Source organism: Microtus oregoni, unplaced genomic scaffold (assembly GCF_018167655.1).
Source record: "Microtus oregoni isolate MIOR12 unplaced genomic scaffold, Mior012 000026F_ref0000081, whole genome shotgun sequence".
Lineage (NCBI taxonomy): Eukaryota > Metazoa > Chordata > Mammalia > Rodentia > Cricetidae > Microtus > Microtus oregoni.
The window spans coordinates 8,949,179-8,962,477 of record NW_024543085.1 but is presented as its reverse complement, the minus strand read 5'-3'; the positions used below and the strand labels follow the sequence as shown (position 1 = coordinate 8,962,477).

The 13,299-nt window shown below is 36.7% G+C and overlaps 1 protein-coding gene across 2 annotated transcripts in view; it reads right to left on the bottom strand.

Moving 5' to 3' along the window:
- Positions 1-1,884: 1,884 nt before the first annotated feature.
- The window catches only part of Phf14 (PHD finger protein 14), a 126,241-nt gene continuing 114,826 nt past the window's right edge, over positions 1,885-13,299 (bottom strand). For both annotated transcript variants that reach the window (XM_041675457.1, XM_041675454.1), the window contains one exon: positions 1,885-2,076. In XM_041675457.1, coding sequence (XP_041531391.1) covers positions 2,002-2,076 — 75 coding nt within the window. In that variant the 3' untranslated portion in view covers positions 1,885-2,001. The remainder of the gene's footprint in view (positions 2,077-13,299) is intronic.

Here is a 13,299-nt window from a genome sequence, read left to right as displayed (position 1 = left end):
TTTTGGAATTTTAGTTGCTTTGCTGGTCTCCCATCAGAGTAGAGGCTATCCTTCAGTGAACTTCTTAACTCCATTTCCGCTAACTCTCGCACAGCTGCCAGCACATCCTGCTGTCACACATTCACTGAGCTCGTCAGATGCAGGTGATAAAATAGGACTCTGGGGAAAATCACCCATTCCGCTCTCACAGAGAGGACACAGGACGCTGGCATTCTCTTACAAACCTCCCAAAGTTTTGCCCCTTAATTTAAGCAACTCTGCCTTCAATAAACAAGAGAGATGGCTCTGAGGTTAAGAGCATGTAACATTCTTGTAGAAAATAATTTGATTCCTAGCACCCATTTGATCATTTCACAATTGTATGCAGATCAGAGATAGTTTGGAAGACTGTTAAGTTAAAGAAACACAAAGAGATGGTTTTTGAAATAGTTCAGAAGTTTGAATGGACAGATAAATAGGTCCTTATTAACTATTTTTTAAAAAGATTCTATTCTGTATGTGTGAATGTATGTGTTTGAGCGTGTGTGTGTGTGTGTGTGTGTGTGTGTGTGTGTGTACATACATGAACAGAGGTGCCTGCGGATGCCATAAGTGTTGGATCTCCCTGAGGCTGGCATTATATGCATCTGTAAGCCTCTTGACTTAGGTGCTGGAAACTAAACTCCGGTCTTCTATAAGAAGTAAGCATTCCTAACCACTGTCATCTCTCCAGTCCCCTTCTTAAATATTTTATGAATTAGAAATCACGGCACTCTCTCTTCTACCAAGAACTGTTATACTACTCTTATCCTCTCTACAAATTAAGAATATCATGTGGGCCTGGCAGTGGTGGCACATGCCTTTAATCCCAGCACTCGGGAGGCAGAGACAGGTGGATCTCTGTGAGTTCGAGGCCAGCCTGTCTAGAAAAGCCAGAAAAAACCAAGAGTATCATGTGACAAGTTTACACATCAGTATTTCCTGTGACATGGGCTGGTTCTCCATGTTCCCGTGCCTGGACAATTCCTATTCTCTTTTAAATTATGTTGCTGTCCTGGATAGTTTTATTGTCAATTTAACATACAGACTCACCTGGGAAGAGGGAACCTCAACTAAGTAAGTACACAAATCATACTGGCATTGGCCATATCTGTGAGAGCTGCCTTGACGGACCATGGAGGATTCAGCCCTCTTTTGGGTGGCACCAGCCTAGGCAGTTGGGTCCAGGACGTGTAAGAAAGCTAGCTCAGAATAAGCGAGACAAGCAAGCTAGTAAGCCGTGTTCTTCCATGGCTTTTCTTCAGTCAGTCCTGTCCTGGCTTCCCTCAATGATGGAGTAAGAGCTGGAAGTGTAAGCTGAAGTGAACCCTTTCCCAACCCCAAAGTTGGTATTAGTTATGGTGATTATCACAGGAACAGAAAAGCAAACCGGAACACTGGGTTTTCTTTATTGACAGCTGGAATTCTGGTAAGGCCCTTTCTAAAGATGACAACAAACGTAGTAAGAAGAGGAAACACTCAGACATTTCATTTTTGCTATCCAGATGTGTTATATTAGGTCACAGGCTAAAGAAAATCCTGTTCTTGTATTTTGGACAATTTCTTCCTTTTAAAAGCATTTTCAAAGGTTGTTATGGTGGCCCAACTATTTAGTCCCAACAATGGGGGAAGATGTAGGCAGATGTCTGTGAATTTGAGAGCAGCCTGGTCTACATAGGGAGCTCCAGGCCCACAAGGGCACACAATAAGACCATGTCTTAAAAGAACAAAAACTGAAAAACAAAACCTACCATCACCAAGAAAATGACAAAAAATTCACACAAAAGGTATTTTGAAGGTTTGGCTTTTAAATCAAAGCTGAATTGTTTTAAAAAGAAGTATAAATTCCAAATACAAGCGTCTATTTCAAGGACTTTATTGAGAACAGTTTTGCAAATTAGACTTTACAATTAACATTTTATAAACTAGAAATGTTATTTGTCACAGCATGAGTTGTAAACTCTCCAGAACAACAGAAATTCCTTATTTCTTTGCATTTTTCTGCTCCACGCTGAACTCTTGAGATGCATTTTTTCTTTCAGCTTCATTTTCATCTTCCTGCAAAAATAAATTTTAGCAAACATGAAATTCTAAATTGCATAGAACGTGTCAGCCCAACAATACATTTAAAAACAACGTACTGTTCTGATTCCAGAAACCTTAAGGAAAAGATTATATATCTATAAAGTTACTAACATTTAATAATAGCACATGGTATTTTCTTCTAAATGTTGATTAAAACTTCCTATCTGCCTTTCAAAGCAACCAATTTTATCAAGGCTTTCAAAATTACTTTCTGAACACCTGCTACTGAACAGTGTTCTCTGTGGTAAGAGAACCAGATAGCTTTCCTTTGCTCTTTGATAAAAAACAATAAATTTAACTTCTAAGACACTTTATGTGCTCCAGCATGGCATTTTGGTCTCATCTAGCATACTTTCTTGACAGGTCTGTCAATTTTCCAATTACTTGTACCACCATATGTTATCTGAAGATCAGTCAGTTCTAAAATAGGAAACATGGCATGTCATGCTGTAGGCCACTTACAATCTTCTACAGCTTCGACTCTAAGTCGTGGCCCCATAATTCACATCAGTTCCCATGGCACATGGAGGATAATGAAGTGACATCATAATGTCTGCTACCACAGGAATGAAATGTACCCTGTGGTTAATATTAAATGGTGACCTTCAAAGTATAAATAATGAGTCTGGAAAAATATTTCATCCTGTAATTGGCAACCTCTCTTACACATATTCCTTCAACAATGTCCAAGTACCAAACAGTCTTGCTTTCTTGTTACTTAGGATTTATCACATATGATCTTTCATTTTTATTAACTGAAATAAAAGTATGGCCTAATATATTACTGAGTTAATTAAAGCAGAGGCAGAAATTCTCAAGTACCTTCAAATAAAGTTAATACCAAAAATACAATCCTGTATCTCCGTGTTTTAGAAAACTAAACTTAAGAAATCAAGTAACTTTTGAGTTCTTCTTGTGTCAATGCAAACCAAAGTATATGCAATTGTTTTCTATGGGCAAAACAAACACAAACAAAACACTTTAAATCAGTAAAGTGAAGCAAGCATCCTCTATATTTTGTCTCTCACCTCCACAGCATTAATGGTTTCGACTCTGTCAACAGGAGAAAAGTAGAGAAACTATAAATATTACCAACCATTCTGAAGCATTATAGGTACACGAGACACCAGAGAAAAGATTTTTAATATCATCTTTGTAACACAACTTTGTATATTTTTCATAACTACTACTATGTGTTATTTAATTTTCTCCCTAACTTATCTCTAATGAGTAGATATTAGTAAGTAGGAAGCTGCTTTCTTTAGATAAGCGTTCCCAGAAATTATATTATAGTTATATCCTATTCAAAATTAAATAACTCTGCCTTCCATTGTCTTCTTGTAGTGAAATACTGACAGTGGATAAAATCACTTGGTAAAGAGTTTGTGGCGGATTGGATGAGAATGGCTCCCACAGACTCTGTATGTTTGAATACTTTGTCCCAGTTGATGGAGTTCCTTGGGAAAGATTGGGAAGTATGGTACTGCAGGAAGTGTGTCACTGGGGTAGCTTTGTGGTTTCCAAAGACTAGCCCCATCTCCTGTGTCTCCTCTTTGCCTCCTGCTTGTGGACTAAGACGTGAACTCTCAGATGTTCCTGCCACCATACCTTTGCTCTGCCACCACACACTCTGACACGCTAAAACTGTAAGTCCAATTAAACGCTTCCTCTTCTAAGTGGCCCCGATCGTGCTGTTTTATCACAGGAATTGAAATGTAACTAAAGCAGTGGCAAACCACTTTGTCAGGCAGCACCAAATCTGTCAAGACGCTCTCAAAGCAGGGCTTCTTCTTTATATTATATTCTTACCATCTGAATAAGTACAGTTAACATACAACTGGAGTCTAATCAATGTTTTCTGAATTTTATGGAATATCTGAGTTTAAAAATAAGGTTGTATAAACTAATACATACTTTAAAAAGGCATATTATCATTCCTTACTCTGGAGTAACACTTCCAGCAATCTTGATTTATAGTAACAGCACTGATAAAAAAAAATAAAATAAAAGCAAAAATGCACGAAGCAGTTTGTGTCAAAAATAGCCATACATTTTAGATTTATTTTATTTTTACATGTATGAGTGTCCTGCATATATGTATATGTACCACACTCATTCTTGTGTGCGCAGAGGACAGAAGAGAATGCTAAGTCTCCTAAGACTGCAATTTCAGATGGTCGTCAACCATAAGGTACATGCTAACAACAGAAGCCAGTTCCTTTGCAAGAACAGTAAATGCTGTCAATCTCTGAGGCACCTTCCCAATCCCCAATACAGGCATTTTAAACTCCAACCTTTAAGTTGAGAAACAAATGAAGACTTTACTGAACAGCCGTACTAAGTTTGCAGACCGATATGTTGGTTAATAAACTGTATCTAACTTTACATAGCAACTCTGACACTACTCTTTAACTCAAAATTCAAATATAAAGGGACTGTAGAGGTGGCTCAGCAGTTAAGAACACTGAAGTATATAACACTTGTAGTATGCCATGGGACAGTTCACGAGTCGGGCTAAAGACTAGAGACTGAAACACACACACACACACACACACACACACACACACACACACACACACAGAGAGAGAGAGAGAGAGAGAGAGAGAGAAAGAGAGAGAGAGAGAGAGAGGGGTGTGTCATCCTTGAAAGAAGAATGCCCCCTTTATTGTGTTCCAGGGCCACTTATATAGGACTCTCCCTGACTAATGGCCACACCCTAGGTCTCGGGATTTTTCATCTGCAAGCCCACTAGAAACCACTCCCCTGCTATCAGGAACTCATGAGGGTCTTGTGCCCAGAGCAGCTGCAAGAATAGGAAAACAAGTTGTTTACTCTGGCAGGCAAAAGGTCATAGAAAATTCAGGGTCTGAGGGTCTGCAGTTCTCAACAGTACAGCATTTTCTTCCAGAATACTCAAGATCAGTTTTTCTACTCCCTTATGGAGGCTTACAACCATCTGTAAATTCAGTTTCAAGGGTTCCATTTGTTGCCCTCTTCTGCTCTCTGTGACATATACATGATCAGTCAGAAAAAGAAAAACTCATGCACATTAAAAAAAATTAAATATACAGATGTGGAGATGTGGTAATAAACCTGGGGAACCAGAAGTCTAGGAACTATCTATATATTTAATGATTAGAAACTATAGGAGAATGCTGTTAAATAAATGTTTGCAATTTCCATTAAGTTGCAAAGAGTTTAATATATATATATGTGCATATATATATATCTATATCACGTAACAGAAGTAAATTTTCAACTTAACACGTTAATACAACAGCAGTCTTCTTTGGTTGTCTTTTCTAATCAGGAAGAACGGTTACAAAATCATGTCTCTTCTAGCACTGCTTCCTCTTAGGACAGATACACAACTGTCTCCTCCCTTTCTCTATTCTGAAATTTTGACTTGAAAATTTTGCTTTTTTATGTTTTTAAATACTTATATAACCATTACAAGCCTATCTATTTGTGATTTTATATCAATACAGCCGTGACTTAGATGTAGCAAAGGATCATGGAGGGGAGGAAAAGACAAATCTAACTGCTGGGATGTACCAATGAAGCTGCTCTATTATAATAGTATAAAAATAATAGTAATAGGTTTTACCTTAAATAAAACCATTCCAGCTTGATCCTGTAAAGCTCTAATGGGACTGTTCTTTGGAAGTGTGTATGTTTAACATTGTAGGTCAATTTTACAAGAACTTTATATATAGTTCAAGATTAACAAAATCATCCAGGCAACAGATCAAGTATCATTAATGAGTAAGTGCAGAGCAAGAGAAACTGCGAAGGAAGAAAGGTTTCCAGCACAGCACTTCCTCACTACTTGATAGCAAACACAAGCAGACATTGCCTCTAGTGCCAGGGGTTTCACTTTGCTGAGCTAAGACATCTGCTTGTTTCCCAATGGAAGAAGACCCCTGCTACACGGATCATTTTCTTAGTGACAGTCCTGACAAGTTTGACATTTGTTTTGTGAAGGATCTCTGAAGCAACTGTCAAGAAAACATACCCTTTGGGGGTACTGGAAAGCAAAAGGCATGCTCTTAACGTTTAAGCTTGTTATTCAAACTCCAGAAAACATATTGATTCCAATGACCTCGTTGTTCGTTTAATCAGATGTGGAATTTCAAAAGTGTACAGTCATTTGACAGTAACATCCATAATACCAAACAACTAAATATGCTTCAGTGGCCTCCTTATTTTTTTGTTACTGCTTGTTTGTTTGTTTTTTGTTGTTTGTTTTTACTGACAGGATGAAAAGGAGGGGAGCCATCATTTCCAGGTACATGAGGGACATGTAATAATGGTGTAATGCTCTAGGCGGCAGAGAATGAAGAGTTGTTGTGAAAGAGAAATATGTAAAAACATTTCTCTTGTTTGTCAAAGGAAAATGCTTACTATTTACTGTGTAGCACTTGCAAGATTTCCTTCAAATGCTATTTAACTTGTGTCAATGATTTGGAATGGAGACTCCTAGTTCCCCTTACCGACAAATGCATTGTTTTTTTGACAATAGTTCGAAGACATTATGTTAATTAATAAAACCTACCCATCTTCTTTTCTTTTCTCTTAACCCCAAGAAAAGGCCAATTATTTACTATCTGAAGATTTTTACTGCTCAAGAAGTTTGTGAACTCAAGTTATAGTTTACAAATAAAGACATTAGGCTTACCTTGTTAACGGCCATGTTTTAAAGGTTTTCTTTTAAAAGTAAAATTATAAAAACACACAATTTCCTTGTTCTTTCTTTACATAAGTTTATAGCCAAAACCCCAGTAAATACCAACTTAGCCACATGATCAAGATCAATATCACCTACTTAGTACTACTACACCAATGTGATGCACTAAGAAGGGAACATGGCTTCCAGCCTGTGGTGCCTTCCCTTGAGCTAAGCATGTTAAAACAACTCAACAGCAGTCTGCAAAAACGTCAAGGTCGGGGATGACAACACTTTGAAGCGTCACAACTGTAGAAGTTTAAGGTGGTAAGATTGCTTAATGCAGAGTGGAATACTGGACCAAAAAAGTCCCAGTGGGAAAATGAAAACACACCATAGGGTGAGAACTTTCTAGTTCTGGTAACTGTGCAATGGGTACACAAGACAGAAACAGTGCACTTAACTGGGAAGAGTGAGCTCAGAATTGTCTGTCCTGTTATCTGTACACTTAAAATGTTGTGAAGTAAAAACACTTAAATATTAAATAAATGGCTATTTGTTCTAAACTATAACATTAACTTAGTGTTTTAGATAAAAGTAGAGTATATAAAACATGGGAAAGATATTTTTAATGAGGAAAACAAAACAAAAACACAAACACCAAGACATCCACACCTCTAGACTTAAAAAGCTAAAAATAACCTTTTCTTCCTATGGCTCTATAAAAAAATTTCTTCACTAAGGACCCAAACTGCTACGTGATATTATTGTTTTATTTTATTGTCTGTGGGATTCTGTGCTTTCTTATATATCCACTGTGAGCAGAGGTTACTTTCCTAACTATAAAACATGTCTTTAATCAAGACATGTATCTTATATTTTTTACAGTTCGGCCATACACTTATTTCTACAGAAAGAGTAAAATTAAAAAAAAAAAATAAAAAAAAGAGTAAAATTAGTTGCTTTTCCTTTCCCAAATGTGCTATTCACAGAAAGGACGCTTGCTGCTTGAAAACATACACACAAACAAGGCTATCATCTTGAGAGTAGTGGGGTCTGGGAGGAATTAGAAAGAAGGTAGCTGGGAGGGGCTAGGAGAAGGACAGAAGGGGAGAAAATGATGCAATTCTATTTCAATTAAAAACATATTTTTAAAAAGTTTGTAGTCATAGGTGAAGAAAAGCAATACATCCACATTACTTCAAATTGCACTTAAACACCACTTTCTTTTATTAATTTCACATAAGTTATTATTATTGTGTTTATGTATGATGTAGTGAGGGAATCTATTAGTTTTAACTCTCAACAGTATAGAAGACCACAGTTTACTATAGCCAACATTCTAGTGCTGCACAATGAGGAAAAATTTATCTTAATATCTGGAAAAATACTGATGATAATGAAAATGTTTCAGGCAAAATGAACACACTGCATACTTCAGACTAACATTAATTGGAGCTTTTAATGCTTTACAGTTCCACCATAATTCTTTAAATGGTGCATTTACCTCATAGTAATAAACACTTGGGTCATTAAGTAAAGTGTAAAACGTGTGTGTTGTGCTACATTAAACAACCTTTGGCCCCTTTTCTGTACATCTGCATTCAGTTTTCCAATGCACTGAATAAGTAATTGAGGACTCTAATTACATTTCCTGACTTTGCATATTTGAGATTCTTATTTCATTCCATACAAAAGGCAATTAATCTACCATTTTACAAGTGAATTCCAACTTTAGTGGGCCATGGTAGACACTGAAATGAACTTACAAGAAATGCTTAATTAAATTTACTGTAAGAAGTATATGGATTTTTCTTACGACAGAGCTGCATACTTAATTAAAAATTCCATGAACATACTATAAAATTAAAGTAACATTGGATAGTCTTAGTAAAAATCAGTTCAACTAAAACTATCATTAAGAGAATGGAGGACTAGGGTAGAGCGCTTGACTAGCACATTGAGCATCTCATAAACAGATGGAATATTTTACTTGTGTCGGGAGCTATAGGTCCCTGGCCCCTTGACTTTGCCAGCGGCTGCTCTGAGCACGAGACCCTGAAGCCCGCTGATGAGTCTGCAGCTGACAGATCCCGAGAGCTGGGCGTGGTTAAGGATTTCTATATAAACTGCCCCTGAGCATAATAAAGTTTGGCATGGGGCATTTGGCATTCTTGTATCAAGGATGACGCCTGTCCCTGTGTCTCTCCCCATGTCCGCGTCTCCGACTCTCCGTGTTTCTCTGTGTTTTTAAGTCTCCAGCTTAGTTCCTGGCTCACATATGGTCTTGTAGTGACTCGGGAGCAACAGGACCATCAGGATTTTACAGGACTGGTCAGGTTTTTACACTTCTGTTCTTTATTTTTTCAAGCAAAAGACAGTAGAAGCATTTTACTCAACCTCACAAAAGTTAAACAGAAAAAGAGATGTAGGGCATTTCTAATTTCTGACAACACACTGGTTCCCTCTTTAAAGTACTTTCTGTCTTCCTCTCTAATTTGTGACTCTGGAGCAGAGCTTGCAGAATAAGGTCCTCCTGTTATTTTTTCTTAATGGTAACTTTTGATAGCATGAGCATGGGACAGTTAAAAAAGACTGAACTTTTCCTAAGTGATGTGGTACCAATAAGGAATCTGACTTGCCAAGGAAGAAACGCTCTAAGAATTGGAGCACCCATCTAAGGAGGAACAATTTAAACTGAGGGAAATAAATTCAGTCAGTGGAAGATACAGATTCAACATAAGAAGAAGAAAGAAAGAAAATGGTATGAGATGATAGCAATTAAGCTACAGAAGACTCCTCATGAGTATAAGCCCAATTTCCTAAAAATTAGACATAAAACCATTACAACTTGAAATGTAACTTTAAATGTAATTAAAAAATCAAATTTAATATTTGAGATTTTGAGAATTTCATACATGAGTAGCATATCTGTATCATATTCACCCCATTCTCTCTCCCTTCTAAATCCTATGTTCTCCCCTATTCCCTCTCAAATTCATGCCATCTTCTATAGTTATTTTTCTCTGTCTCCTCTGTCTGTCTCTTTCTCTCTCTCTCTCTCTCTCTCTCTCTCTCTCTCTCACACACACACACACACACACACACACACAAACATACACACTGAGTCCTTAAGCAGTGTTACTCAGGTGTATGTGTTTAGAGATAATCTACTTCAATATTTTAAATTCCTTAAATATTGTTATCTATGGAAGTCAGATAACTGTAAATATTTTATAATTCTGATGTTAAAGAACAACTTCATATCTAAGTAATTAAATAGTCAACTAAGAGGTTTTTTTTCTGTTTGAAAACTCATAAACAATCTCAATTCAGAATTTCTTCAGTATACAATGCCTTTATTAAAAATATTTAATTTACTCATTGCAAAAGCTACACATCACACTCAAAGATAGTTTTCAGCTAATCTGATTGTAACTGTGATATGTACGGGAAATCTCTTTCACTTTTTACATTTCTCCTTAGTCACCAAGTCATTACAGCTAAAATGTTTCCAAGGCTGCTTCAGAGTGTGAAATCAATTTCTTCATTAGACTTAAACTGTCCGGGGACTTAAAGGAAAACAACTCCTTGGATTGTCTTCCAAATATAAAGAATTTGAAACTCCTTTCTGAAAAGGAAATATGGTAACTAATGGAAAAACCTCACAAATACCATCACGAGGAATGCACAGGTTATATCCTAATGCCTCATCCTGAGAGTGACGGTAACGCAGGCCAGAGACTTCTCATTAACATACAACTTGCCTAATCAAGAGAACATACTTGAAAAATACAAACGGAAGCCACGTGGTGTTGGTGCAGGCCTTTAATCCTAGCACTCAGGAGGCAGAAGCAGGTGGATCTCTGTGAGTTTGAGGCCAGCCTCGTCATACAGTGTGAGTTCTAGGACAGCCAGAACTACACAGAAAAACCCTGCCTAGAAAAACAAACAAAAAAGATGCACATGAAAAGACAATGTACAAAATAATTGAGTATCAAAGCCACGAGGAAGGGTGGAATGGGGAACCATCACCAAATGAGAGATTAACAAGATCCAACTGATGATAAACAGTGAGTCTTGACTGAATCTTATCTAGAGAAAAAAGAAGACAAGCAGCAACACTGGAAAAATCTAATAAACACTAACATTTACTTCTGAGGACTGTGCTAAGGTGTCTGTATTCTGGCTGGTAACTCTTCTCTAAATTGTTCACGAGGAGCTGGGCAAAAACCTAAGAACTCTCCATACTACTTTCACAACTACAGGCAAATGAACAGCAAACACTGTGAAGTAAAGATAGTTTGACCTTAAGTTACTATCAAAACAGCACCCATGCCCACAGGGGTGTGCCTTACTCTTTCTCTAACCCCTCTCTTTCTAATAACATCTGTATTTAAAATGTCCTCACAAAACTTAACTCTGCCTCAAAGACAACTTGGGAGTAGTCAGTTATGAACAATGAAGCTTAGCATCTCCACAGTATCAACAGCACAGCACTACAAATCGGTAGTTACTGCCTGCCAGAAATTAAAGTTACTGAGTAATATTTCACCAATGAAACACACTATCATGTGTTTTATTTCTTAAAGTTTAGAACATGATTCAACTATATTGTAAAAAATGTAACATGATCATGTTTTATTATCAACTATATTTCCTATGGCTAGCAGATATTCACACTAATAATGATATTTTACTTTAATACCTTGAATGGGGTATTTCAAAATGCCTATTATACAGAGGAAAAGAGACACTTAAACACAGTAACGACCTTTACATTATTTGAAAATGCTGGCAGCTAACTGCTAAAAACCCATCTTTCCTTTTTGTTGCTGCTAACTTACAGACAAGATTTATATTGATTAAATATGGTTCTCATTTTAGAAGAATTTGGAATATATTTTAACCCTATTGCATCATGTAGGGGGAGTTTGGTTTTTAATGACTGATATGGTACAAAGTTTGGCTACGATATAAAAAATATACAATTTCCTCTCTCCAAGGATCAGTTTCATGAATCTTCAAGCCATTTCTCAATCTAACATAAACTGCTTCTTTATTAAGACAAACTCAACTTCAAAGGCTAAACCTTTAGAAATAAACATATTAGGAAGCAAATTATAAAAACTTTACTCTCAAATGATCTGACTAAATTGTCTCAAATATACTTATTTCACTTGAGTGATATTTTCCCCAGAGTGAGTCCATTAATCTTCATTGTTTTATTAGAAATTAATAGCTCGTTAGATTTCCAAGTAACATATCTCCTATGGCACATTAACTTTTTATGGAATAAAAAGAGGATATTGTACTTCAAGAAAAAATCTGCTATAGTGGCACTTTATTATCGGGACAAATTTATCACTTGTATTTTTATCTCCTGGGTTTACAGATTATCTCTTCACTATTGAGTTGCTTTAAAATTAAACTTTAAAATCATTTAAGTTGTTACTATAATGAACTCCTCTATGGTATGTATTTAATTGGCTCACAAATGTAGGTCAGTTGGCAAGATTCAAAGTACTTATAAAGCTTATATGACAATGCATCATTTAACCAATGGTTTCTATAAGCAGCTAATGATTTTATTGGTATAAAGTACTTCTCAATGTTTTATAATCTAGAATATAAGACAAAGAAAATATTATTCCATGCAATGAAACTTTCAAATATCTCATTTGAAAAGAAAGATATGTAAGCCATCTGTACAACAATCCCTGATCAAATAACTATGTGATGACACTATATTCAACAGCAACAACAAGTCCCCATCTACACAGTCCCCATCTACACAGTCCTCATCTACACAGTCCCCATCTACACAGTCCCCATCTACACAGTCCCCATTCTTTGCTTTTCTAGTTTCAGCAACATGAGTAACATAACTGTAGCAATAGCTGCCGACTCTGAACCACAGGAGAAAACCACAAGAATCATATTAAAGTCACTTCTGATATACTTGGGTGGCTGATAAGTTATGATTTATATCTCTTATATTTACTCAAACGTTCTTTTAGCATAAAAGTATGACTCCAGTCCTAAGTAACATATAAGAGACCTTTTATATTGGGTTTACAGCTTTCAGCTCGAGGAAAAAAGAAACAGAGTCATGACATTGATTTGAACATAGTAAGCTGACTGCAATTACTGTAAGAACATATTTTAGCATCTCATTTTGGCTTTATAAAAACTCCTGTGATGTGAGCAATGACCACATGTGATGTGGGATTCCCCTCTGTATGCTGTGAATACCACTGTAATAAAGAAACTGCCTTAAGCCCGCACAAGGCAGAACTTAGGTAGGCAGGGAAAACTAAACTGAATGCTGGGAGAAAGAAGGCAGAGTCAGAGAGAAGCCATGTAGCCCCGCTGGAGACAGACGCCAGAACTTTACAGCCACAGCCTCGTGGCAATACAGAAATTAATAGATATGGGTTAATTTAAGATATGAGTTAGACAGAAGTAAGCTAGTAAGTAGTCAAGGTCTACTAACCCCTACCCCTAAGTAGTAGGGGTTCTCAAATATT